General features: G+C 49.3%; 1 protein-coding gene and 1 long non-coding RNA gene across 3 annotated transcripts in view; one reads left to right on the top strand and one right to left on the bottom strand.

The window, feature by feature from the left end:
- The window catches only part of LOC128847702 (bMERB domain-containing protein 1-like), a 59,400-nt gene that overhangs the window by 724 nt on the left and 31,001 nt on the right, over positions 1–27,675 (top strand). For both annotated transcript variants that reach the window (XM_054047327.1, XM_054047328.1), the window contains exon 2: positions 15,200–15,317. In XM_054047327.1, the coding sequence (XP_053903302.1) occupies positions 15,200–15,317 (118 nt within the window). The remainder of the gene's footprint in view (positions 1–15,199; positions 15,318–27,675) is intronic.
- On the bottom strand, positions 18,643–27,604 carry LOC128847703 (uncharacterized). The gene is made up of 3 exons (XR_008446935.1): positions 27,410–27,604; positions 27,088–27,161; positions 18,643–18,902 (listed from the first exon to the last, which is right to left on the bottom strand). It is a non-coding gene; the product is annotated as an uncharacterized LOC128847703 (long non-coding RNA).

Here is a 27,675-nt window from a genome sequence, read left to right on the forward strand (position 1 = left end):
ATTGGCAGGGTGAAGGCAATAGGCATTTTCAAAGCAGTCCTTTTCTGCTCAGCCGCAGGGACATAATAGTGGCAGACACTGGAGAAAGCAGGTGATCAGGCTCATGAGTAGGAAAACTTGGCTGGGAACCAAGAGTTCTGTGTTCATTCACAAAATCAACTCACACCAGCTCTTCCAGGCGGGAGTTTGTGCTGCGAGAGCACAGAGGTGGCAAAACTCCAGCACCTTTGGGGACGCAGATGAGGGAAGGGATGGATGACGGGGTTAGAGTAAATGAGAAACGTCCTAGCTTGTCTCTCTGGGTGGAGAAAGTATTAAAAGATAACACATCAGTCCCCAGAGCCCCCCAAAGCTGTGACTGCCTTTGAAAAATGATCCCCTCCTGGCTCCAATGGCTCATTGTTAATATGATTCTTGAGAACATCATGGTGAATAATGAAGATGAGGGCAAGATTCAGGAATTTACACATTCACGATGCTGCTAAATATTATTAGTTTCTGCTTTACAGTTCCCCAAGTGAGCGTCTCAGGGCTGGCAGTTCCGGCAACAGCTGTGCTGGGGAGATTGATGGTTATCCATTTATCCAGAATATTTATGCTGAGTAGATGGTGTCTATTTATTCAAGTACGCAACTGTGTGATCAATGCCACCACAGAAATCTACATCCTGGGAGAGGTAGCTGGGCTTCAGATACACAGCAGCAGCTCTTTTATCGGCTGCTACATAACCGTGTGGGGAGTGTGGGCTAGTGGTTAGAGCAATGAGCCAAGGGGAGGGGGCAGGACTCCAAGGTTCTCTTCCAGATGCAGCTGCTCGTTTGCTCTGTTTTCTCAAGAACCTCATTTCCCTGCTCTGTACCTGTTTCTCCCCCTGTGAAATGGGGATGATCACAGAACTGTAGAGCTGAAAGGGACCTCGAGAGGTCATCATGTCTGGCCCCTTGCACTGAGGCAGGACCAAGTAAACCCAGACCATCCTGACAGGGGTTTGTCCAACCTGTTCTTAAAAACCTCCAATGACGGGGATTCCACAACCTCCCTTGGGAGCCTTTTCCAGAGCTTAACTACCCATAGAGTTAGAAAGTTTTTCCTAATATCTAACCTAAATCTGTATGCTGCAGATTAAGCCCATTACTTCTTGTCCTACCTTCAGTAGATGTGGAGAACAACTGATCACTGTCCTCTTTATAACAGCCCTTAACATATTTGAAGGCTGTTATGAACTCTTCCCTTCTCATGACTAAACATACTGAGTTGTTTCAACCTTTCCTATAGGTCACATTTTCTAAATATTTTATCATTGTTGCTCTCCTCTGCACACTCTCCAGTTTGTCCACATCTTTCCTAAAGTGTGGCAGCCGGAGCTGGGACACAGTACGCCAGCTGAGGCCTTACTAGTGCTCAGTAGAATGGGACAATTACCTCCCATGTCTTACACACAACACTCCTGTTAATACATCCCAGAATGACATTAGCCTCTTTTGCAACGGCATCACATTGACTCATATTCAATGTGTGATCCACTATGACCCCCAGATCCTTTTCAGCAGTTCTACCACTTAGCCAGTTATTCCCCATTTTGTAGTTGTGCATTTGATTTTTCCTTCCTACATGAAGTACTTTGCACTTCTCTTTATTGAATTTCATCTTGTTGATTTCAGACCAATTCTCTAATTTGTTGAGATCATTTTGAATGCTAATTTTGTCCTTCAAAGTGCTTGCAACCCCTCCTATCTTGGTGTGCTGTGCAGATTTTATAAGCACATTCTCCACTCCATTATCCAAATCATTAATGAAAATATTGAATAGTACCAGACCCAGGATCAACCCCTGCAGGACCGCACTAGATACACCCTCCCAGTTTGATGCCAATCATTGATGATTACTCTTTAAGTACAGTCTGTCAGCCAGTTTTGCATCCACTTTATAGTAATTTAATCTGGACAACATTTCCCTAGTTTGCCTATGACAATGTCATATGGGACTGTGTCAGAAATCTTCCCTCCCCAGGGGCGCAGGTGGGCTTTTGAGGCTTAATTAATTCATGCTTTCCTTGTATGGAAGGTGATGCAATCCTACAGTGGTAATGCTGTACTGTTCATATTGTGCTTTCTCTACCTCAGCAATGGGCAGGGAGTGGAGCTCAAATCTAGGGCTGACCAGAAAACAAAAATTCTGATTTGTGGAACATGTGGAGGTTTTGACATTTGTTTCTGTTCCAACTAGAACAAAACAGAGACCTTTTGAAAATTTTTGTGAGTCAGAGAAACACACCCAAGAATAGCCAATAGCCCAGTGTGAGAACAGTCACCTGGAATGTAGTAGAGCCAGGATTAAGTCCCTGATTTGGAGCAGAGACATGAATCTGGGTTTCCCACATCCCAGATAGTACTCACACCACCAGGCTGTTCTGGGGCAGGTCTCTGTTTGATTTTGACCATAAGATCCCCCTTGGACCTGATAAACCTTTCCTGACCAAAGTGGCATAGCAACCAATGTATTTCCTTGAAAAGTTTTGGTTTGATGAATCAGCATTTTCCAGCAAAAAATGTATCTCTGCAAAATTCTTGACTGACTCGTCTTAACTTTCCCTCTCTCAATTCTGATATCACACCTGGCTCACACTTTGCTCCTTTCTCTGGAGCCTTCCATCCAGCCATTCTCTGAGCTCCCCACTTCTGTCTTCTGCCAATTACATATCTTCCCTTATTGAACTAATTACCTCCTTAGCCCAGCCATTGCCCCCAAGTGTCAACAATCTCCACCATAATAGGTTAATTTCTCCCAATTAAGCCAATATATATTCTCTGTTACACAAGTGACCAGGGTTCTACAGCTAGCACTCTGTCGCAGAGATCACAGGATCTGGCTGTGCTACGAGTACCCGGAGGAGATCACGTGAATCCAGAGGTTGACTGACTTCAGAAAATGCTCCAAAACCTTTCTCCTCAACAAAGCCTTTGCACTGTGAGACCAACACTCACATACAGATATCCCCTTCCCTCCCAAACCTCAACACTGACCCCCTTCCACCCCACACCCCAAAAGTGACCTTCCCATACACCCCCAAAGCTCAACACTAACCCCCTTCTACCCAACACTGACGTTCCCTTACACCCCAACCTTCAAAACTGACCCCCTTACACCCCAACACTGACCCCCTTCAACTCAACACTGACCCCCCTTCTGCCCAACAATGACCCCCAAACCTCAACACTGAACCCCCTTTGATCCAATACACCCCAACATTGACCCTCCTTCTATATCCACACTCCATCGCTGAGCCCTCTTCTATCCAATGAACCTCATATCTGACCTCCCTTCTACCCAATAAGCCCCAAACATTGACCCCCTTCTACTCCAAACACCAAAAGTGACCTCCATTCTACCCCCAAAACCCAACACTGACCACTTCTACTTCCCTCAAATCCCCCAAACTGACCCCCTTCTCCCCTTAATTCTCCCAACACTGATACCCCCTCAACCCTTAAACTCCAAATATGACCCCCTTCTGCACCAAACCCAAACACTTACGTTACCTTCCTTCTTCCCAATAAACCTCAACCCTGACCGCTTTCAGCCCCCAAAACACCACCCATTGGTCTGACCCAGTATGGCCATTCTTACATTCTTATGTGATCAAGTCATCCCTTACACTTAACTTAACAAAAAGAAGGTTATCACTATAAGTCATATTTTCTAATCCTTTATTCATTCTCGTGGCTGTTCTTTGAACCTCTTCAATTTATCAACATCCCTCTTGAATTGTGGGCACCAGACCTGGACACAGCACTCCAGCAGCGATCACACCAGTGCACAATATAGAGGTAAAATATCCTCTCTACTTCTATTTGAGATTTCCATTTATGCATCCAAGAATTGCATTAGCCCTTTTGGGTCCCATATTTCTAGTCATATGTAATCACAGTAGCTTTGGGGTAGCAGTACTGCCTGCCTAGACTGTGCCAGTATTTCAGACTGCTCTGCGGGCCCCTGTTGGCTCAGTGCCACGGCACCGGCCCCCAGCACACACACGCTCACCCTCCCTGACAAACCACTGGCTCTGGCAAAGAGATTGCTTGCTGAGCAACAAAAATTATTAAATTTGGCAGCTTTCAAGACTTCTGGAGAATTTGGCTCAGCTTTTGCAATTGATTCCACCCTCAATAGAATGTGTGACCTCCCGGGACATTGGTGTAGGCTTAGCCACATGTCACTGGGGCTGTTTTAAGTAGAGGCGTCTGGAGTTCCTGCATCAATGTGTGGGAGTGTCCAGCTTGGGCTGTAGATCTGTTGTTAGGTAGGAGGACTCTAAGGAAAACCCAGGTTGCTGAATCAGACCTGGAGGTAATGCCCCTGCAGGGCTCTAGGGGGTGCTGTGCAACCAAAGGATGAGAGGTAAAACTTTGCCCCTCATCATTTTTGGTCCTTAAGCATCCACTAGCCTTTGCTGCAAGCATTTGGTTGTGGACAATGATTCCCTGGTTGCTTCCTTCAGCCTCCATGGTCTCTCCCTGGGGTTTCAATAGGAGCAGTGTGACAGATCCAGGGTGGCAGATGGGTTGCACCCCAGGAGTTGTGGCACGGTAGCAGAGGGTGAAGCGATGCCAAAGAACCACAGAAATCAAACAGCTGTTGCCGGTAGATGACTGGACAACTGGGTTGTCCCACCTGTGCTCCTTATGATGGGCCTCCCTATCCCAGGAAGTCTCTATGAGGCCAAATCTGTGATGGGCTGAGCACAATTGGGCCCTATGGGTTTCTCAGTCTCTTCTCATGGTTAAGTGGTGGGATTGTGACTGAAGTACATCACTCCTTCCCCCTTATGATTATTTATATTACATCAGTTCCTAGAAGCCCCAATGGAGATCAGAGTCGGCTGTGCTAGGTGCTGTACAAACACATAGGGAGCAATGGACCCTGCCCTGAAGAGTTTACAGCTGAAATAGACAAAAAGAAGCATCATTATTCCCGTATTACAATTGGGGAAACTGAGGCACAGAATGAGGCAATGACCTGCCCAAGGTCAGACAGGGAAATTGTGGCTGAACTGTAGTCACCTGTAGCCAAATCCACTGCCAAAACCACAAGGCCATCCAGCTAGGGATGCATGCAATGACCTCTCAGTGGCTGCCTGACACCCTCTCCCCCCCACCATTCCTACCCATGGTTCCTCTAGGGCAAGGCTGTGGCACAACACTGTAGGGGAAGGGGAATGTATGCTGCTTATGCTCCCTGTGGATGTGGATAAAGGGCTGATTCCGCCAGGTCTCCGCTCTTACTGATTGCAATGGGAATTGAAAGCACTCAGCAACTCTCGGCAGCTCACAGTGTAGAGAGAACCTCAGTCCCTGGGATTGCCAATCAATCAGGCATCTTTCATCATGACCCCAGTAGCCGTAACTGTCAGCGTGGATTTGTCAAGAACAAATTGTGTCAAGCCAAACTAGTAGTTTTCTTTGGCAGGGTAACAGGGCTTGTGGATGGGAGGAAGTGGTTGATGTGGTATATCTTGACTTTAGTAAGGCTTTTGACAATGTCTCACATGACCTTCTCATAAACAAACTAGGGAAACACAACCTACTATAAGGTGGGTGCATAACTGGTGGGAAAACTATTCTCAGTAGTTATCATTGGTTCATAGTCAAGCTGGAAGGGCATATCAAGTGGGGTCCCACAGGGATCAGTTCTGGGTCTGGTTCTGTTCAATATCTTCATCAGTGATTTAGATAATGGCATAGAGAGTACACTTATAACGTTTGTGGACGATACCAAGCTGGGAGGGGGTTGCAAGTGCTTTGGAGGATAGGATTAAAATTCAAAATGATCTTGACAAGTTGGAGAAATGGTCTCAAGTAAATAGGATGAAATTCAATAAGGACAAATGCAAAGTACTCACAATCAGTTACACACATACACAATGGGAAATGACTGCCTGGGAAGGAGTTCTGCGGAAAGGGATCTGGGGGTCGTAGTGGATCACAAGCTAAATATGAGTTAACATTGTAACGCTGTTGCAAAAAACAGCAAATGTCATTCTGGGATGTATTAGCAGGAGTGTTGTAAGCAAGACATGAGAAGTAATGCTTCAGCTCCACTCCATGCTGATTAGGCCTCAGCTGGAGTATTGTGTCCAGTTCTGGGTGCCACATTTCAGGAAAGATGTGGAGAAAGTCCAGAGAAGAGCAACAAAAATGATTAAAGGTCTAGAAAACATGACCTTTGAGGGAAATTTGAAAAAACTGGGTTTGTTTGGTCTGGAGAAAATACGACTGAGAGGGGACGTGGTAACAGTTTTCAAGTACATAAAGGGTTGTTACAAGCATTAGGGAGACAAGAAGTAATGGGCTTAAATTGCAGCAAGGGAGGTTTACGTTGGTTGGATATTAGGAAAAACTTCCTGTCAGGGTAGTTAAGCACTGGAATAAGTTGCCTAGGGAGGTTGCGGAATTTCCATCATTGGGGATTTTTAAGAGCACGTTAGACAAACATCTGCCAGGGATGGGCTAGATAATACTTAGTCCTGCCATGAGTGCAGGGGACTGGACTAGATGACCTCTTGAGGTTCCTTCCAGTCTTCTGATTCTATGACGTAGCTCACTAGAAACACAGATCTGCTCCCAGCACTGTTGTGAGTCATACCCAGCTGGCTGATGGCTGTCTAAATGTTTCCACCAAAGCTGTATGCAGTGAAAGTCTGTAGCTATTACACTCCTCATTAGTGATGCTCTCTTCCCCAGGACAGTGTGTGATGATCAGATTGTCTCTGAGTTTAAATCAACACTCTGTTCTCTTCTGTGGGTTGCATGGTTGAAATGGGGCCTGTTGAGAGGTCATTTTGCTCCAATAATACATTATTGATCTTGCTGTCTAGCTCGGTTGTCATGTGCAAAGTGCCTTGGGATGCCTGGCTGTCTGAGCAGCATGGTGTGATCACAGGCCCGCTGATGGGGCCATCTCTTTTCCCATCAGAAATGGAACACAGGAACTGCCCAGTGGGATCAGACCGGGGTCCCTCCAGTCCAGTGTCCTGGCCTAGACCACGGCCAGTACTAACTCCACTATTTTAAACCTCCGTACATATTCACTGGCTTCTCCTGACTGAATCACAATTAAATGGCACAAGGAGACTTTTGTGGAATAACAGGGGTCTGTGTCCTCTCATCCACAGCTCTACTTTCCACTCCCCTGGGATGGGTCCCCCCTTCCCATCATTCGGAGCCAAAAGGAAATTCTTTGCTTGCAATACCATGTAACGGACACTTAATCTTGCTGGACAATTATTTTCTCTGTGTCCCTTACTGTCCAAAGAGTACTGGCACAACTCAACGGGGACTTACAATCCCTTGGTCCTTATCTAATGCTCTCAGGAGCCAGGAGCGACAGGTTGGGGGCTGACTGGAACAATTTTTAAAGTAAAGTGTTTTCAAATGAGGTGAGAAATGGGCTATTCTTGTGTCTGGAGCTCCATGAAGCAGCCCTGTTCCTCCGTATGTCATCGCTAGTGAATGTCACCTCTGTATTTTCCAGATACACTAAATAACAGGTTTCAGAGTAACAGGAGTACTTGTGGCACCTTAGAGACTAACAAATTTATTAGAGCATAAGCTTTCGTGGACTACAGCCCACTTCTTCGGATGCATATAACAGTGGGCTGTAGTCCACGAAAGCTTATGCTCTAATAAATTTGTTAGTCTCTAAGGTGCCACAAGTACTCCTGTTCTTCTTTTTGCGGATACAGACTAACACGGCTGTTACTCTGAAAGGTTTCAGAGTAGCAGCCGTGTTAGTCTGTATCCGCAAAAAGAACAGGAGTACTTGTGGCACCTTAGAGACTAACAAATTTATTAGAGCATAAGCTTTTGTAGACTACAGCCCATTCATATGCATCCGAAGAAGTGGGCTGTAGTCCACGAAAGCTTATGCTCTAATAAATTTGTTAGTCTCTAAGGTGCCACACGTACTCCTGTTCTTTTTACTAAATAACAGGGAATCGGAGGGCGAACAAAGCACCATATAGGAACAAAATGAAACGTATTAAAAAAACCATGAACCTGCCAGCCAGGCTACGTTGCTGGATGCGAAATTACTGGTACTCTGACCAGTACTGCAGTATATACATTCTTAAATGCAGTGGAGGTTGCTAAAGACAAATAACTCTGGCCTACAATTTTTGAGAAGTCGTCTGCTTCAGAGATAAAATGTACTATTTATTATGTATTTTGATGTGCTGAATTCAAATATGACAATTAAAACAACTGAATGGCTACTGTTTCTAAGATATTTAAGTTTTTACATTTTATGTCTATGTATATTGTGTAGATAGTAGAGTTTTAATCATAAATTGTAAACCTAGGTCTTTTCACGTGTTTATGGTTGCTTTATATGATAATATTTCACCTGTCCTGTTTATATAACACTTTAAAAATCAGCAAAAGGGTTATATAAATAAAATTTATTATGAAACAAAAGGCAAAAAACTATTATGTACCTAGTTTAGTCCTATTCAGTGTCTACTTGGCGCTTCTTGGCTTGTCTCTTGTATTCATTAAATGGAGCATCTCTTGTCACTGTCCAGCAATAGTCTGCAAGCATTGATGGGCTCCATTTGCCCTGATAGTGTTTCTCCATTGTTGCAATGTCCTGGTGAAATCGCTCGCCGTGCTCGTCGCTCACTGCTCCGCAGTTCGGTGGAAAAAAATCTAAATGAGAGTGCAAAAAATGTATCTTTAGTGATATGTTGCAACCAAGGCTTTTGTATGCCTTGAGGAGGTTTTCCACCAACAACCTGTAGTTGTCTGCCTTGTTGTTTCCGAGAAAATGTATTGCCACTAACTGGAAGGCTTTCCATGCCGTCTTTCCCTTGCCACGCAATGCATGGTCAAATGCATCATCTCGAAGAAGTTCACGAATCTGAGGACCAACAAAGACACCTTCCTTTATCTTAGCTTCACTTAACCTTGGAAATTTTCCATGGAGGTACTTGAAAGCTGCTTGTGTTTTGTCAATGGCCTTGACAAAGTTCTTCATCAGACCCAGCTTGATGTGTAAGGGTGGTAACAAGATCTTCCTTGATTCAACAAGTGGTGGATGCTGAACACTTTTCCTCCCAGGCTCCAATGACTGTCGGAGTGGCCAATCTTTCTTGATGTAGTGGGAATCTCTTGCACGACTATCCCATTCGCAGAGAAAACAGCAGTACTTTGTGTATCCAGTCTGCAGACCAAGCAAGAGAGCAACAATCTTCAAATCGCCACAAAGCTGCCACTGATGTTGGTCATAGTTTATGCACCTCAAAAGTTGTTTCATGTTGTCATAGGTTTCCCTCATATGGACTGCATGACCAACTGGAATTGATGGCAAAACATTGCCATTATGCAGTAAAACAGCTTTAAGACTCGTCTTCGATGAATCAATGAACAGTCTCCACTCATCTGGATCGTGAACGATGTTGAGGGCTGCCATCACACCATCAATGTTGTTGCAGGCTACAAGATCACCTTCCATGAAGAAGAATGGGACAAGATCCTTTTGACGGTCACGGAACATGGAAACCCTAACATCACCTGCCAGGAGATTCCACTGCTGTAGTCTGGAGCCCAACAGCTCTGCCTTACTCTTGGGTAGTTCCAAATCCCTGACAAGGTCATTCAGTTCACCTTGTGTTATGAGGTGTGGTTCAGAGGAGGAGGATGGGAGAAAATGTGAGTCCTGTGACATTCATGGTTCAGGACCAGAAGTTTCATCCTCTTCCACTTCCTCATCTGACTCAAGTGAGAATGATTCTGATGCATCAGGAACTGGCAGTCCTTCTCCGTGGGGTACTGGGTGTATAGCTGATGGAATGTTTGGATAATGCACAGTCCACTTTTTCTTCTTTGACACACCTTTCCCAACTGGAGGCACCATACAGAAGTAACAATTGCTGGTATGATCTGTTGGCTCTCTCCAAATCATTGGCACTGCAAAAGGCATAAATTTCCTTTTCCTGTTCAACCACTGGCGAAGATTTGTTGCACAAGTGTTGCAGCATATGTGTGGGGCCCACTTCTTGTCCTGATCTCCAATTTTGCAGCCAAAATAAAGGTGATAGGCTTTCTTAACCATAATGGTTATACTGCGCTTTTGTGATGCAAAAGTCACTTCACCACAAACATAGCCGAAGTTATCTGCACTGTTCACACAAGTACGAGGCATCTCTGCTCACTTTAGCTAAACAGAAATGTGTCCCTTTGCAAAATCAAACACTGACAAATAAGAGAGCACGACACTGTATGATTTCTAGAGCTGATATAGGGCAATTTGTTCAGCAGAGTGATGTAAGCTTTGTTATGATTGCATCATCCATGACTTCTAGGAATAACATGATGCAATTCATATCATGTATGACACAATACCAGCTTCAAATTGCATCATTCATTGTTTTGCCTAAAAAGCAAGTACTGTCCAAACCCAGTCATAGATTTATTCATAGATCCAGTCGAAGATGTATTTTAGTCATTTCTGGTTTAAATTGAGATCCCTTCCCTTTATAACTCACTTATCCTCCGCCATTCCCAAGTCAAGGGTCGTATGTACTGACCCAATAGCATATCTTGAAAACTAGAGCCAATCATCAATTTTAAGCATCATTTTCGTTCTCAGTGACCCAGAATTAGTAAAGTTTGACTACATTTATTTCAGAAGCATTTTGGTTGTAGAGCAGTGTAATGCCCAACTAAAGCACAACAACCAGGAAAAACCCATACAGCTACATGCATCTCTCTCTCTCACCCCTCCACCCCCCACCCACACACCCACCCAAGGGGGAGGGATAGCTCAGTGGTTTGAGCATTGGTCTGCTAAACCCAGGGTTGTAAGTTCAATCCTTGAGGGGGCCATTTGGGGATCTGGGGCAAAATCAGTACTTGGTCCTGCTAGTGAAGGCAGGGGGCTGGACTCAATGACCTTTCAAGGTCCCTTCCAGTTCTAGGAGATGGGATATCTCCATTAATTAATTATTATTATTATTACCACAACATCCAGTCAACTGTAACTTTTCAGCCAAAGCAGAGGCCAGTTTGGAAAACTGGTGGCTAAGGGCCAGATCCTCAAAGCTACTTAGGCATCTGTCTCCCATGGAAATCAGTGGGACTTTCCCAAGGTTACAGAGGGAGTTTTCATCAGAGCAGGGGGTTCTTTTTCCAGGAATTTCTGCCTTCCAGTGCTCTGCTCAGATCAATAGGCAGATTCCAGCTAGCTGCACCCTCGGCGGGGCGCTGTTAGGAGGGGAGATTGGAGGAACACAGTGGGAGGCTGGGTTATGTAAGCATCCCTATTGGCAGGCCCAGGCCCCTCTCCAGCCAGAGCACAAAACGGCAGTGGGGTGGGGGAAAGTTTAATCAGTGCAGAGTCCTCTCTGTGAGGAAGGCAGCAGCACCCTGCACTGGGGGCTGAGGGTTAGCAATGGCACCAACTGATTCTGGCTCAGATCCTGGCAGGTAAAAGCCTTTCAGGTCTCCACTCGGGGGCTGAGCACTTTGGAGACAAATAGAGGGAAAGGGTTTTTGGTTTTCTTAGAGGGGTCACAAGGCGCTTGACAGCCGGGAATGAGGAGACCCAGCCAGGGCTCTGAGCTGCGCTCTGGAGCTGAGCAATGCTGCAACAGTGAAACCTGTGGTGACTCTTCACCACATCCCTACCCTGGCATTAGGAGACTACTTGCCACTAAAGGTGGGCCCAAGATGTGGAGTTCAGACCTAGCAAAGTCCAGAAGGAAGGAGTTTGGGGGTGTGGAGAGAGGTTGGAGCCAGGATCTTGGGCTGGGCCCATCACTTAGGCATCTGGTGCTGGCCACTGTCAGTCACTGGATTCACTGGTCTGTGGGTGTGATCCAATCTGGCAGTCCCTATGTTCCCATGTAAAAACAGCATGTTGAATAGAACTTGATTAACGACATGTACATAACAAACAATGCACAACTGATGTAGACCTTTAAACTGGAGGGAGGGTCTTGCAATGTGCAGATGTTTTTCACCTTGACTTGTAGGTTTAGTCCTTGGAACAGTAACTCTTCATGTTGTCCCTCTCTAAACTTTATGTTGCGTATACAGCTGCTCAAACGCTCCTCATGCCCTAACAGTGATCTAAGCAGATAACTGAAGGCGGGGTGTGTCCCTGCTCTTACCATGTTTCATGGCAAAAAACATGGTCTATGCGCCTGCCTTATCTCCAGCAGGCAAAACACAAGCACCTTTGAATTATCAGAAGACTCAGAGATGCAGATTCATTTTCCCCCTCCAGCAGTTTTTATCTCATTTATTCTCTTGCTGCTTTATGGAGGATGAGGTCTCTGATGTTTCTAGGATTTATCGTCAGAGCAAAGTCTGGTGACTCATTGGCTTTGAAAGAATAATTAGCGAATCTAATGAAAGAAGGGGAAATGACAGAGCTTACTTAATGCTCGGCCTCTCTGGCTTGCCTGCTTCAGAAGCGTTCTGTCGCAGTGGGCCCTTCATGCATATTGCATGCTAGTTAGGAGGAGAGAATAGCTACCTGAGCCAGCCTTGATGGTAATGCGGGTGCTGAGCAGAACCGTTCCAATGAGGGGAACATCAGGCAAAGTCCAGGAAATAGAAATAAAGGAGAAATCCAGCCGCCCAGCAGCTTTCCATGGGTACGTTGATCCTGAAGCTGATCACGATCTAGAGTGGCATCACTGAAGTAGCACTAGATTTAGGACTCTGGCTTGCAAGCTTCAGAACTCTTTTGCTCCAATCCAGCAATGAACCTGAAGCCATAAAGAGCTCCACTGAAAGCAATGGGCCGGATTCTCAGTTACACTAAGGGCTTGTCTACACAGAGGGTTTATTGTGCACTAACTGGCCAGCTGATACGCCTTCTTTAGTCCACTTTAAAAGTGTAGAAAATTTGTTGTGTGCTGAGTTAGTGCAGACTCATGTTTGTTTGCACACACTGCTTGTTCATGCTCGCTTGGCAATCCTCCAACTGCTATCCCACACTGCTTTGCATGAGGCCAGGACTGGCTGGGCTGTTTACCTGTGTGCCTTCCACTGCACTGGGGGCAAGTTGACTGAATGTCACTTCGCCATTTAAAAACTGGTGCGAAGCCAGGGTTGGTCTCCTTTGCAACACTCTGCCAGGGTAAAGGGGGCTTCCCATGGCAATATATGCTATTGACATCACAGAACGTTGCAAAGGGGCCTTAGCATCATTGAGAATCGGGCCCAATGAGCTTGAAGTCAGCATGTGCGTACATGTGCTTTGCTGGCTTGGGCAAGAGTACGCTGTACTTTGCAGGATCGAGCCTGTACTTGGGTGTCCTGGGATCAGCGTCTGACCCAGTCTCTCCTTGAGTTGTTTTCATATGTAAGGGGACTGTTGCCCCCTTACTAACACTCAGTGGGGGTGTTTTGGTTGGCTAGCTCCCAGCACTAAAAGGGGAAGGGTTGATGGCAAATCAGGAGCCTGAGACTGACTGTCCCCAGGAACAATGGAGAGAGGCCAATGCTCCAGATCAGCCTGATTGACAGGGCGGGCAGGCTAATCAGAGAGTCAGGAGGCCGGGGGGGTCCCGTCCTCCGTGTGAACTGGAATGGCCTGAGTCAGACAGAGTGGGGCCGAGCTAAGGAGAGAGCAGGGGCCCGAGCTGAGCTGCTGGGAGCAGAGCTGCAGCCCCAAAGCCAGAGCACAGCCCAGAGATAGCAGAGCTGCAGCAACCAGAGCCAGAGGGGCCAGACAAGCAGCCAGGAAGCAGGTCAGAGCTGGGAGCAGAGTCACAGAAGCAGCCTGCAGAGCAGAGCTGTGCTGGGGGCAGAGCTGCAGCAACCAGAGCCAGGGAGGCCAGAGAAGCAGCCCAGGGAGCTGAAGGCAGAGCAGCAGCAGCAGCCGTGCTGAGGCAGAGTGGAGCTGGAGCAGTCCGGAGCTGGGGCTGGGGCAGTCCGGAGCCGTGTGCAGTCCGAGTGTGGTGAGCAGCTGGGGAGAGTGAGGGGGACCCTGGGCAGTGGGCCCAGCACAGGGAGACGCCTCAGCCAAGAGGCCTTGCAGGCCAGACTTGCAGGGGGATCATAACCCCGACCGGGCGGGGGCGACGCTGGGAAGAAGGGTCCTGCCACCTAGAGCCTGAGAGCATGTGGCCACCACCAGAGCAAGTGTCCAACCCACAGCGTCCCTGCAGCACAGACAGGGCCTGAGAAGCAGGCCTGGGACCTACAAGGAACAGACTGAACTGCCCTGATGTACCAGAGACACTGTTTGTAATGTTCCCTGCCACAGAGCGGGGTGATGTGTTTTCCTTTAACCTTTCCCATTTTTCCTTATTCTTTTTTAAAATTAATTGTTAATTAAACAACTTGTATTTGCTTTAAATTGTATGGAATAATCAGTCGGTCAGGGAGGTGCCCAGTGCAGAGAGAGTACCCCGGAGTGGGGACACCCTAGCCCCTGTCCTAGGTGACCACAGCAGGGTTGGGGGTTGAGCCCCCCAGGAATCCTGGGCCCAGCCTTGTTGGGGTTACGAGGACTCAGCCAGACAGGAGAGTGGAAGGGGAGCCCTCAAGGGCAGGGAGGCCTCTGGGTAAAGGAAGTGGGAGCGGGGACTCAGATCCTTTCGCTAGTCCACTTCACCGGGGTAGTGCAGAAGCCAGGAAAGTTCCCCACAATAGCGGGACCATTCCCCCGCTTACAATAGATACAGCCAGAAGGGACCATTGTGATCATCTAGTCTGACCTCCTGTGTAGCACAGGCCAGAGAACTTCCCCGAATTAATTCCTGTTTGAACTAGAGCAGATCTTTTAGCAACACAGCCAATCTGGATTTAAAACTTGTCAGTGATGGAGACTCTACCACGACCCTCAGTACGTTGTTGTTCCAAAGGTTAATTACCCTCACTGTAAAAAAAATGCACCTCATTTCCTGTTAGAATTTGTCTTGCTTCAACTTCCAGCCACTGGATCTGATTTTACCTTTGTCTGCTAGATTGAAGAGCCCATTTTCAAATATTTCTTCCCCATGCAGGAACTTACAGACTGTGATCAAGTGGCCCCTTAACTTTCTCCGTGTCTTTGCAAGGGCTTTTCTGGGATTTGAACAAGAAACCCTTGTGCATCCAAAGCAAGAATCAACCCCCTAGATCAACAAGTCACTTTTATTTCTTGTCTCCTGCTTTCTAACTCAATTCATTTCATGTTTCATTTGCAGAAGAAATTGTTTCCATGGCTGATTCGACTACAACCGTGGGTGACATAGAAGGGGAGCTCTTTAAAATCGAGAGGATCAGAGAGGTCCTGGTGAGAAGAGAGTCAGAGCTGAGATACATGTGAGTAGGTTGCCAGCTTCCTGTCTCCTCCTTTGGATTTTCCTGTGAGTTCTTCTGGCCCCTGGGTGGTGCATCAGCCATTAGAGTGAAAAGCATCCCCAGGGACATGCAGAATGAATCACAGCTCAGGGGATTTTTCCCCACTTGAAAAGGAGCCTGTCTGGGAGCGAATCTGGCTCGACATTCATCACTTGTGAGCAATCCCATTTGAACAGGTTTTGTTACAAAATCAGCCATTTTGTCAAAATTAACAAGATTCCTGCATTGTGAAAAACACCCAGCGGAGTTGGTGAAAAATGTCACTGAAAAATTCTCCCACCTGTGTCTCGTGTGATTGGTTCAGTGCCATAGCCAGTGCCTGGTGCAGACTGGAGCAGGAGTGAAAGCAAGTTCTCTGGAGCTCAATCCACATGTGACTGAGGTTTTCATAGATTTAAGCCAGAAGAGGCCATTATGGTAAGCTAGTCCTGCCTGACACAGGCTGTAGAATTTTACCTAGTAATCCAGGCATCAAGGCCACCACTTCAGGTTGAGGTAGAGCACATCTTTTAGAAAGAGAAACCCAATCTTGCTTTAAAAACGTCAACTGGTGGAGAAAACACCACATCCCTGGTGAGGTGATGGTGGTGGGTTGGGGGAAAGCAGCCAGAGGAGAAGGCTGAGGTCATATCAGCCCTTTGATTGAGGGAGTGCATCCACCATAGGCCATCCAAATTGGCAACTTAGGGGTGAATTTTGGCTTCCGGACACAAACTCTAGAATCCCCATGAGACTAGATGTTTTGTGTTTTGGGTGCTTTTGTTTCTGCCACAACTCATACATCACAGTATTGGTGGCTAGAGCCATTTGTTGGGTCCCCATGATTTGCAGGAGCAAGGAATGTAAAAGGGAGTTTCATCTTTCGTTTTTAAGTGTAACCCTTCTGCCAGATGGAGCCAGCAGCAACAGGGGCTAGGTTCAGTATCTAGGGCAGGCCTGCACAACTCGTAAAGCAGCAAGGGCCATATTACTCCAAAGAAAACAGCTGAGGGCCGAAACCCCCCGAGCATCGCCAACGCCCCCCCCCAGCACCACCCAGCCCCCCCGAAACACAACACCCCCCCCGAGCGCCACCCGCCCCATGGAAACAACCCCCAGCGCTGCCGAAACACAACCCCCCCCCCCCCCCCCGGCGCGCCACCTGCCCCGCGGAAACAAACCCTCCTTCCTCAGCGCCGCCCCACTGAAACAGCAGTATTGAACCTCGGTAATATGTTATAGCAGGCCCCTAAGGTAGTATAATTAAGGTAAAAGAAAAATGTCTTTTTGCTAGAAGTAGAATAAGATCTTCCCCCCACTTTGTAATCAATTGCCCTGTGAATGAATGAGGTGTGAATGAGGAAGGCAGGCACCTCTAGACAGCTGCAACCCTTGGAGAGGACAGGGCCGGCTCTAGGATTTTTGCCGCCCCAAGCAAAAAATGTTCTGGCTGCCTCCCCTTTCTTTTTCATGCCCTTCTGCCCCCGGCCCCACCCCAACTCCTTCCCTTCCCCAAATCCCCAGCACCGCCTCCTACCCCGGCTTGCCGCATTTCTCCCCCCTCCCCCATTGCTTCCTGCGGGCCCCCTGTGACCTCCCGCCCTAGCTCACCTCCGCTCTGCCTGCTCCCCCATGTGTGCCGCCGCTCTGCTTCTCCCCCCTCCCTCTCAGGCGAGGGAGGAGGGAGAAGCGGAGCAGCGGCGCATTGAGGGGAGCAGGCAGAGCAGAGGTGAGCTAGGGTGGGGGGGGGGCAGGAAGTAATGGGGGGGTAGAGGAACCGCTCCCCGCTCCAGCTCACCTCCGCTCCACCACCACCGCCTCCCCCGAGCGCCCACCGCTCGGCTTCTCCTCCCTCCCAGCCTTGCTGCGCAAAATAGCGGTTTCACACGTGGCAAGCCTGGGAGGGAAGGGGGAGAAGCGAAGAAGCGGCAGCGAGCTCAGGGGAGCAGGCGGAGGCAGAGCAGATGCGAGCTGGGGTGGCGAGGGCACTTTTTCCCCATGCCCCGGAGTCGGCACCTATGATGGCTGGCGCCAGAATGCCGCCCCTAGAAATGTACCGCCCCAAGCACCTGCTTGTTTTGCTGGTGCCAGCCTTGGGAGAGGGGATGGGAGCCAGACCAGATCAGTAGAACAGGTCAGCCACCGACTCACCACTCGCCTCCTCAGTCCCCCTCACCCAGCTCGCCTACTCACCCCCCGCCACTGCCTGCTCGCTTGCCTCCTCGGTGCCCCACCCCTCCGGCTCGCCGGTTCACCTGCCTCCCTGCCACTGCCCGCCCACTCGCCTCCTCAGCCCTCCACCCACCCAGCTCGCCTACTCATTCCCCGCCACTGCCCGCCCGCTCGCCTGCCGCTTGCCTACTCACCCCCCCGCAGGCCACACAATGAGCCCATCTACTCACCCCCAGCGGGCCGCACAGTGAGCCCACGCGAGCCACATGCAGCCCCCAGGCCGCATGTTGTGCAGGCCTGATCTAGGGGTTCCTTTTCAACAATACAACACAAAACCGACTCGAGCTCCCACCCAGTGACCTGGGACAATGACACACCACCCCCTGGGCACCTCTAAGGGGCAATACTTCCCCTCTTACAAGCACATAGTCTGAGTGTAGCAAAAACTTTTAATAAAAGGAGGGAAGTAACTCAGCATTAATTTGGGAAAACACCGCAACTAGGGTTCATAAACATAAACCATGAGCAAAAGACCCACCCCCAAGTAAGTTGGGCAGTGTCCTTTTCACCTCAAGTTCTTAAGTCCAGCAACCCAAAAGTTCCTTTAACTTGCCCGTCTTTTTTCTGCACCCCCCTCACAGTTGCTGTCCTTGGCCAGTGCAGCCCCAGAGTTCAGAGGTTCATCTGCAGAGTTCACCTTCCACCCTGGGTGGAACGGGGGGTAAGGAGGCAACTTACATGCTCTGCTGCTCGGGCACTCACTCGTTGCCCCAACGGCCAATTGCCATGCATCTCTGTGGGACTTTGCTCTGGCCCTCTCCACCAGCCATCCTGCTGGCCACTTCTTTCCACCAACCACCCTGCTGGCCGTGCCTCTCCACCAGCTGCCCACCTGGCCAAGATGTCTTCAGGGTCCCCCCCACTTAACACACCTCTCAGTGATTGTTAGTGAGGGAGCTTCACTGCTGGTGCACACTAGGCAGTTTCTTGCAATAGATCAGAGGGGTAGCCGTGTTAGTCTGAATCTGTAAAAAGCAACAGAGGGTCCTGTAGCATCTTGGAGACTTGCAATAGAGACACTGTCCCAAAGTAGATCTAATACTTAGACCTAGGTATCACTGATTTCAGCTCTGCAGCATGTAACAAGACTCTCAACTGAGCCTAAATTAGCTCTTTTATTTTACTGTGGAAAGAGAAAGGGTCAGATGGTTTTTAAGACCCTTAAACAGGGCCCACTCCACCAAGTACAACTATCCCAACCCCCTCTCAATGCATTGGGCTTTGGAACCCATGTCCCCTGCCTAGCGACGGCCATTAAGTTGAGGGTGAGTCTCTCCATCCGGATATGCCAGGTACAGTTCTGCTGCCCTCGGTTCACACAACAAGGATAACAACCTAGAGCAACGAGAAGTATTTGTTTCAGAACCTGATATGACAATGAACCCACTTCCTAGCCCAGAGGTGGGCAAACTACGGCCTGCAGGCCACATCCGGCCCGTGGGACTGTCCTACCTGGCCCCTAAGCTCCCGGCCGGGGAGGCTAGCCCCAATAACAAGGAGACTGGGGATCCAACACCAGCCACAAGTGATCATTTGGGCAAGCAATCCCATCACGCTGAGCACCTAGGCAGGGTGGGTGTGTCCATGCAAACGAGAGCAGCTCCTGAAGTTCTTTTCCACAGCTCACCACTAGATGTCAGGGGAGAGCTCATTCAGACTCTGCTTACATAAGTTTGTAGCCCTTCCCCTTGTGAAGACCCTTCAACGTGTCATTGACACAAAGCAATGTAGACCAGTCACTAAGACTGAAAGGAACAAGCAGCTGGGCCCTATTTCTGCAGCAGGAGGCTGGTGTGGGGAGTGAAATATTCACACACACAGTTCATATGTAAATGGAGTCAGCTAAATGTGGGGTGACCAGGCCCAGAACCTTGACACCAGGCCTGTGCAGAGCAATGTGATCAAGGTGGCCAGGAATCAGTTTTGACTGGTGGAGGTGCAGGATGGTAAACAACACAATTTTTCAGGCCCGCCTCTCAAAACGCTAAGGCTGGTTCTGCTGAGGGCCCAAGGCCTTGATACTCAATGATCCAGCTGAACCTGGCAGGCTGTGACTAGAGCAACGAGAAGTATTTGTTTCAGAACCTGAAATGACAATGAACCCACTACCTAGCCCAGCCTGTGGGCCACATCCGGCCCGTGGGACTGTCCTGCCCGGCCCCTGAGCCTCAGTCGCTGTGCTGACAGCGCTCTGGCACGCTGCTCCTGCTGGGCAGCGGGGCGGCGTGCTGGCTCTGGCATGGTAAGGGGGCGGGGAGCGGGGAGTCCCGGGGGGCAGTCAGGGGACAGGGAGTGGTTGGATGGGGCTGAGGTTCTGGTGGGGGGGCGGTCAGGGAATGGGGAACAGGGGGGGCTGGATAGGCGTGGGGCCTGTTAGGGAGTGGGGGTGTGGATAGGGGTTGGGGGAGTCAGGGGACAGGGGTTCTGGGGGGGGGCAGTCGGGACAGGGAGCAGGGGGCGGTTGGATAGGCATGGGAGTCCCGGGGGGCCTGTCAGGGGGTGGGGGTGTGGATAGGGGTTGGGGCAGTCAGGGCACAGGGAGAAGGGGGGGTTGGATAGGGGGTGGGGTCCCGTGGAGCAGTTAGGGGCAGGGGATCCCGGGAGGCCCCTAACTACACCCCAGGGACCCCACCCCCTATAGGGGGCCTTCCATATAGTTCTGCAACCCCGATGTGGCCCTCGGGCCAAAAAGTTTGCCCACCCCTGACCTAGCCCAAGGTCATTGGAAGATTTGCTGAGATTCCCTGTAACTTTATTTGTAACTATGACTCATGTAATCGCTTGGTGTCTGAGCACTAAAGGGGAATTTAAACTGCCTGTGTCAGAGATACAACAGCTGGAAGCTGAGATATGACTTGGCTAACAGCAGGGATGAGCGTACCCTTCACTTCAGAAGCATGACTCACATGACAGGATCTTAACTACACAAGAAAGTTGCATTGCTATAGTGTGAGTTGAGAATTTAAACCAATATAGTTAAAGCTGTGCAAAAGGCTGAGGAGACATGCTTATTTCTCGAGCTTGTCAGAAGGCGGAATTTCCATTCCATGGGAAATTCTGAAATTTAAAAAATATAATTCCAAATTGGAACAAAAAGCCAAAATATTGAAATTTCCCATGGAATGAAAAAAAATCAAAACATTTCCATTTGGTATCACTGAAGTGTTTTGTTTCAGTAATGTCAGAACATTGAATTTAGACTTTTATGTTATACTGAAACATTACATCTAATAGATTATGTGGGGTATGAAATGTAATATTAAAACAAATGTTTTACTGTAATAAACGCTGAAACAAACCATTTTTACTTTATCAGAATGACATGGTTGACATCACTGAAACAAAACAAGAAAGTCAAAATTGTTCCCTTTGAAAATTTCAGTGAAATTTGACATGTTCTTGCAAAATGTTTTGATTTTGACAAACTGCATGTTCAGACCGAATTTTTTCCCCACAAACTACCCATTTTGCTGTAGGATGGGATACTATTAAGCTTAAGTTGATTTGGAACAAGTTTAATTAAACCAATATAAGCCATTCTTACACCAAAATAAAAGTGCGCATACAGCCTTTGGTTTAACACTCTCAGTTTAAAGGCCAGTTCATGTTATTTCAGTATAACTTTCTCATGTAAACAGCCCTTAACCCCTTACTGGGATGCATGGTCCTTTACAGCAGCAATGGGTCATGGGGACATATAAAAGGGTAGGTAAATATATTTGGTATTTCCCCCTTCTCCCCTCTCCACTGGTCTCTTCAGTGCTTCAAAGTATAATTTCCCCTTTCTTCAAGTCCTTCCCCAGAGGAGGGAGCTTTCCATGAGGCCCCGGCCCGTGGGATGCAGAAAGATATTCTGAACTGGCCGGTGATGAGGGACAAAATGCCCCCACCCTGTTGGCATGTCCACAGTGACCCTGGCTGCTGTCATTTGGGGAGCATGAGCTGGGGCTTGGGACGGGAACCTGAATCTAGTGCAGAGCATTACTGGTCTGCCAAGAAAGAGACACTCCCAGATATCTGTGTCTGTCTACATGTCGCTCTCAAATAGCTGCACGTCTCAGATATAGCTGTTTCTGCACTGACCTGTAGCGTCATTGTAAAGCCTCTTCCTAAAACTCTCCTATGCTTCCCCTTCCCAGGGCCTCCTTGGGGAATCCTCTCTGATCAAATCAAGACAAAGGGGAAACACTGCACATGAAAGGCTTGATTAGCATCAGTGCCTGATCCCCACCTGTGCCATCGCCTTTTCCTCCCTGACTCAGCACAGTGACTGCTGCAGCCTTTGCAGCCAGAAACCAAAGAAGGGGATTTTCCCTGGGACTGATTTCACTGCTGGACTCAACAGTCTTTGTTAGAACAAAATCCTGAGTCACGTCATGACTGAGACAGCCGAACTGCAATGCACAGAGTTCTGTAGCACCTGAGGTAGCTGCCCACATCTTTATTTGGGAGGTGTGGCCTATGCAAACTGCAGGTCCCAGCATGCAATGCTCCAACTTGATCGGAGCAGTGTACAGGGGCCTTACAGAGGTCAGAAACAGTTCCCTAAGAAAAAGGCCTCTCTGTGTCAGCCCTGCTCCCCACCGCTCACACAGAATGGGTATTGGAGGTGGGAAGTAGGAGGCAGTGAGCAGGGTTAGGGAGGGGGTATAATTGGTTTGTGCTGCCCTGCATTTATTCCCCACTCCTAGAAGACCATGGAAAATAGACTATATGTTAGAGCAGCCTTTAGGCTGTTCTAACTTATATCAAAGGCTGAGCATGGCCCCAGGATATGGGCAGCACAAAAGTGGTTTGAAGCCACCTTAACCCACCCACCTTAACTCCATCTCTGCCCCAAGCACAGGAACTGAGTAAGCACAAGTTGGAGTCACGGAAGGATACCAGCCCCTCAGTCTGAACCACTCAGGTTTTGATGTCTTGTGTAAAGCTGGTTATTTCACTGTAGTTTAGCTTTACTTTCATTTTCTTTGCTTTTCTGCAGCACATTTCATCCAAGGATCTCAAAGCACTCTTCAAACTACATCATTACAAATGATCAATCTAGTTATGCTGTCCTACACTCTTCTGTAGGATAGGTATAATTCTCCCTATTTTACAGATAGGGACATTGAGTCACGGAGAGGTGATGTGCTTTGCCCCAGGTCACCTGCATGTCAATGACAGTCAGAAATAGAACTCAAGTGAGTCCTAGATACAAGTCCTCTGCTCTAACCAGTAAACATACTCCCTTCCTCAGTGGGTTTTAAAACTTGAATTAACTCCCCAAGAAACAGTGGCATCTCCTGTGTGGCTTCTCTGCTATCTCAGAAGTGCAAATAAGTCTGAGTTCATTTGATTTGGTTTGAGAGTTGCTCACTATCCAAATTCTAACAGACAGGCTCATCCTGCTAGTGGAAGATTGCAGCATTGGGCCCTAGATCCAGTAGAAAATAACCTTATGTTCATTCAGGAATCACTGAAGTAACAGCTATGAATGGTACATGACTATGAATGGGAGGAAGGTCAATGCATTTCATTGTGACTTTATTTGCTTATGTGCCTGTGTGATGCAGGGTCCTAGGGGTGCAGACACCACCCATTTAGGTATATAATGCAGCAGCCCGTGTTTGAACACTGGCTTCCCCTATTTTTATGTGATAGTGTCAAAACTCCCTGCTGCATCCAGTGTTCACACTGTGTCGCACACTTGTACCAGTTCCACTAGGGAATTCCAAAGCAGCACCAGCCACTGGACTTCCGCAGATGGCCAGGCAGTCCCAGCTGAGCACCAAGGGCTCGTTCAGACACGTTCCCAAGTAATGAACTAACCCCTCATGACTTGGAGCTGACACGGCAGCCCGGATCCCACCCTGGGGTGTTCCAATGGGCGTGTAAATGCCACTGATAGTATCAGCATCTTTATGCGGGATCTGGACATCATATCCCTCCCTCTGTGTTTGAAAACTGCCCTGCAATTTGACTGGACTAAAAGGTGAACTCAGAATCCTCATTGCAAACACCTGCTTTTCAGCTCATGAGGACCCCGTTTAATGGTGCGATCTATCAGCCATACGAATCACGTTACCCAGTGTGCCCTATGGCCACTTTGCAGCTTACACTAGTCTCTAGTTGGGTGCTTCAGGCAGGATCAGAGTTGCTGCTGTTTCTTTGACTGCCTGAAAGCCACTTGACATGGGATTTGTTCTACACCCTGTGGACAGATCGTTAAACAAAGCGCTGAAGGTGCCTGATAGGCACCCGCCACCAACAGGATGTGCCAAACGAAGGACATGACCATGGTTGTATTGGCACAACTTGCAAGACTTTATCCCGTTGCAGTCCTAATTCCGTGTGCAGACAGATCTTGGCAGTGCAGCGAGGGAAGGGGTCACAGGCCCTGACTTGCATTTTTCCCGGTGAGTGCTCCACCTCTTCTCAAACCTGCTCCTCCCCTGAGGCACCCCCCTGCCCACCCGCCGCTCTCTCCTCTCTGCCCCCCGAACAGCTGATTGGCTGCCAGCCCTGGGGCTGGAACCAGTGTGGCTGGTGGGTGCTGAGCACACCCTATTTTTTTTCCATGGGTGCTTGAGCCCCAGAACACCCATGGAGTTGGTTGCACGAGGCTGCCATTGCAGCATCCCTCATCTCCACCCTAAGTGAAGAGGCAATGAAACGTTTCTTCCACTCAGCCCAGGAGGTTTCCTTTGCATGTACGCCTGTGACCCAAAACAGAGCTGACAGCCCTCATTTCACAAGAGCCACGGTGAGTGGGAGCTGGTTATTGCAATGCTAATTGGCCTGTGAGCGAGGAAGGAAGGAAAAGGCAGCCAGAGAATGGGCCTTTCTCCTGGTGTCTCTATTTCTGTTGTTAATTTCAGCACAGACGATTGCTCCTAAAATCAGAGATTACCTGGGAAACAGGGCGTGGCATCTCAGCAGCTTTCATTGGCTACACTCTAAAGCAGCAGGGACCAATGGAAAGTGGGGCTCCAGGGCGCGATCCCTGCTGCCCAGTGGAATTCATAGCCTCGAGTGAGGCCCCCAGGTCCCCATACAGTGCCTGGGGAGTCAGTCACTAGGAATGGGATTCACAGAAGCTGGCAAGCGGAGTATGTGTGTGGGGGAGGGGGAAATTATCCAGGAGTGAAGTGCAGAGGAAGGAGGAGCAGCCTAAGCTCTGCCCCTCAGAGGTAGCTGGGTGCCTACATCTGGACTGAAGGGAGGCACCTCCCTCTGATTGGAATTCACAGCCAGGAACCCTCTCCTGGAGTCAGGCTACGGCAGGCCAGAGCCAGGAGCTTAGTGCAGGGGTGGCCAACCTGCGCCTGAGAAGGAGCCAGAATTTATCTATGTACATTGCCAAAGAGCCACAGTAATACATCAGCAGCTCCCCAGCAGCTCCCCCCGACCTGCCAGCAGCCCTGCTGATCAGCACCTCCCGCTCCTTCCCCATGCTTCCTGCGGCATGCAGGAGGCTCTGGGGGAAGGGGGAGGAGTGAGGGCGTGGCAGGCTGAGGGAAGGGGTCAGGAAGGAGTGGGGGCCTTGGGGGAAGGGGTGAAGTAGGGGCAAGGCCTGTGGCAAAGCCAGGGGTTGAGCAGTGAGCACCCCCTGCCACATTGGAAAGTTGGCACCTGTAGCTCCAGCCCCTGAGTTGGTGCCTATACAAGGAGTCACATATTAATTTCCGAAGAGCCGCATGCGGCTCTGGAGCCACAGGTTGGCCACCCCTGTCCTAGTGGTTCAGGGATTCATCTGGGAGATGGAAGACCTGGGTACAAAGCCCTATTTTGCCTAATTTGGATCAAGGACTTGAACCCTGAACCCAGCTCTCCCCCGTTCTAAGGGAGCACTCAAACACCAGAGTGCTGGGTATTCCGGGCTGGGCTCTCTCAATCTCGCCTGTTGGAGCAGTTCCACTTTGCATAAATAACTATTCATTGAAGCAGGGACTTGAATCTAGTTTTCCCACCTCCCAGGTGAGTGCCCTGGCCACTGGCTATTGAATGAGACCCATACCCAGCCTGCCCCCCAAATTCCTGACCTGCGCATCGGCAACTGTCCTGTGTGTTCAGAGCACGCTAATCGGAGCAGGCCCTGCAGGCGAGATAGGCAGGAGAATGCCTAGGTTCTGAATCCTGCCCGGGCTTTGCCATGAATAAGGGCACTGAGCAGTTCAGTGGCATCAGGACTCAGGGCTTGGCCACGTGATGTGGCAGTGCACGTCAGAGCGGTGCAATTTCTACCTGTGGCATGCTGTTTGGCCTGTGTAGAACCTGCTAATCTCGGGTGGTTTTCCACATGCTCACCAGTGGAAATGTAAGTGCATGGGGGACTTTACTGGCTGGATGTAGGTGCCTACAGGATTAGGTGACAGCTGAACAGGGGTTTAGAGGATATCAGTGGCACCTAAATGTTGGACTTAGGCACCTATCTGCGTTTTAAGGTGCCTAAATCACTTTGGGTCTGTCTACACAGCAACTAGACACCTGTGGCTCACCCCTGCCAGCCGACTTAGGCTCAGGGGACGCAGGCTGCAGGGCTGTTTCGTTGCTATGTGGACATCTGGGCTTGGGCTAGAGCCCGGGGTTTAGGACCCTGTGCAGGGGGAGAGTCCCAGAGCTCAGGCTTTAGCTGGAGTCCAGACATCTACACTGCAATGAGACAGCCCTACAGCCCGAGCCCCGCCAGCCATAGGCGCCGACTCTCTAGGGGCTCCAGGGCTGGAGCACCCATGGGAAAAAATGGTGGGTGCTCAGCATCCACCGGCAGCTAGCCTCCCCCACTCCACAGCGCCTCCTTCCCACCGGTGGCCCCACCGATCAACTCCTCTCAGCGCCTCCTGTCCCGCCGCGATCGGCTGTTCCACGGCATACAGGAGGTGCTGGGGGGGAGGGAGGAGGACCGAGGGCCAGGCATTCTCAGGGGTGAGGGCAGGAAGAGGTGGGACGGGGTTGCGGGCTTGGGGGAAGAGGTGGAGTGGGGTGGGGTGAGGCAAAGTCCCTGTGTGAGGAAAGGTCCAGATCAGACTGGACCTGGGCACAACCAAAATCCTGTGATCCTTTGGGTTTCATTTGAATCCACTGTACACCATTTTGCTATCCCTCCTCCATTTTGACACTCCAAGTTGTAATGATTCCCAGAAACTCTGCCATCTTCCGGCTCACCATCCAAACAGAGGCTCATGGCATGGTGTGCACAAAGGCCTGCAACTGCCGAAGGGTCATGTGGGTGCTGGCAAGATTTCAACCACATTTCTGCCTCAATCGTTGGGGTTTTAATTGCCTTTTCCTTCCAAAATGACATCTGCAATCAGAGCTGAAATCTCCCATGCAGCTGCCCACGCCAGCAACTCTCTAGGCGACCGCTTCCACCTCGTCTCCACAAAACCTTTAAACCCCAGCCTCCCATCAGTGGGGCATTTATGAAAATTACAGTGCCCCGCACCTCCCAGTACCGAAACCCAACCAACAGAACTCCTTCCCGAAACCAACAAGACCCTTGCTCAGTCCCATCACTTTCCATTGCTCCCTCACCCACCTTTCATCCCTCTGCATTTTGTCTGCTCGGCTTGTAAGCTCCTTGCCATCACACGAGGCTCGTTGCCGGTGCCCCTGAAATAAGCCACATGATGTTAATATGTTGAATTGGCCTTTTTCAATGTTTTCTTCAGCTTGCTGTTTGTCGCTAGAAGCAGTGACAGCAGCAGTCAGAGAGGAGAGGAGGAGGCGGAGGAGTCGTAGGGGGACAGCACAGGGAGGATGGAGAAGAAACGGGGCAAAGAGGAGGTAAGGCTAGATGAGATGGAAGCAGGAAGCAGTTTAGCACGTCGCAAGAGTGGGAGAGGAAAGGTGTGACATACCATGGTACAACCTAGACTAGTGAGTAGCTGTGTCACCCCTGCCTTCTGACCTGGGATGCCCTTTATAATCCTTTACTGCTGTAGCCTCCAGCCTGGATTTCTCCCAAACAATCTCCAGCATGCAATTCACTCCCAGCTACATCTGGGTGTGCTGCAACCAGCCAGCTACACCTTGGCTCTTATCAGTCTGAGTTATACTGCAGAGTGACCACAACACACTTCCACTCCTAGATTTGCCTCACCCCTCTCCTGGACAATGCAGGTTT

This window comes from Malaclemys terrapin, chromosome 13 (assembly GCF_027887155.1).
Source record: "Malaclemys terrapin pileata isolate rMalTer1 chromosome 13, rMalTer1.hap1, whole genome shotgun sequence".
Classification (NCBI taxonomy): domain Eukaryota; kingdom Metazoa; phylum Chordata; order Testudines; family Emydidae; genus Malaclemys; species Malaclemys terrapin.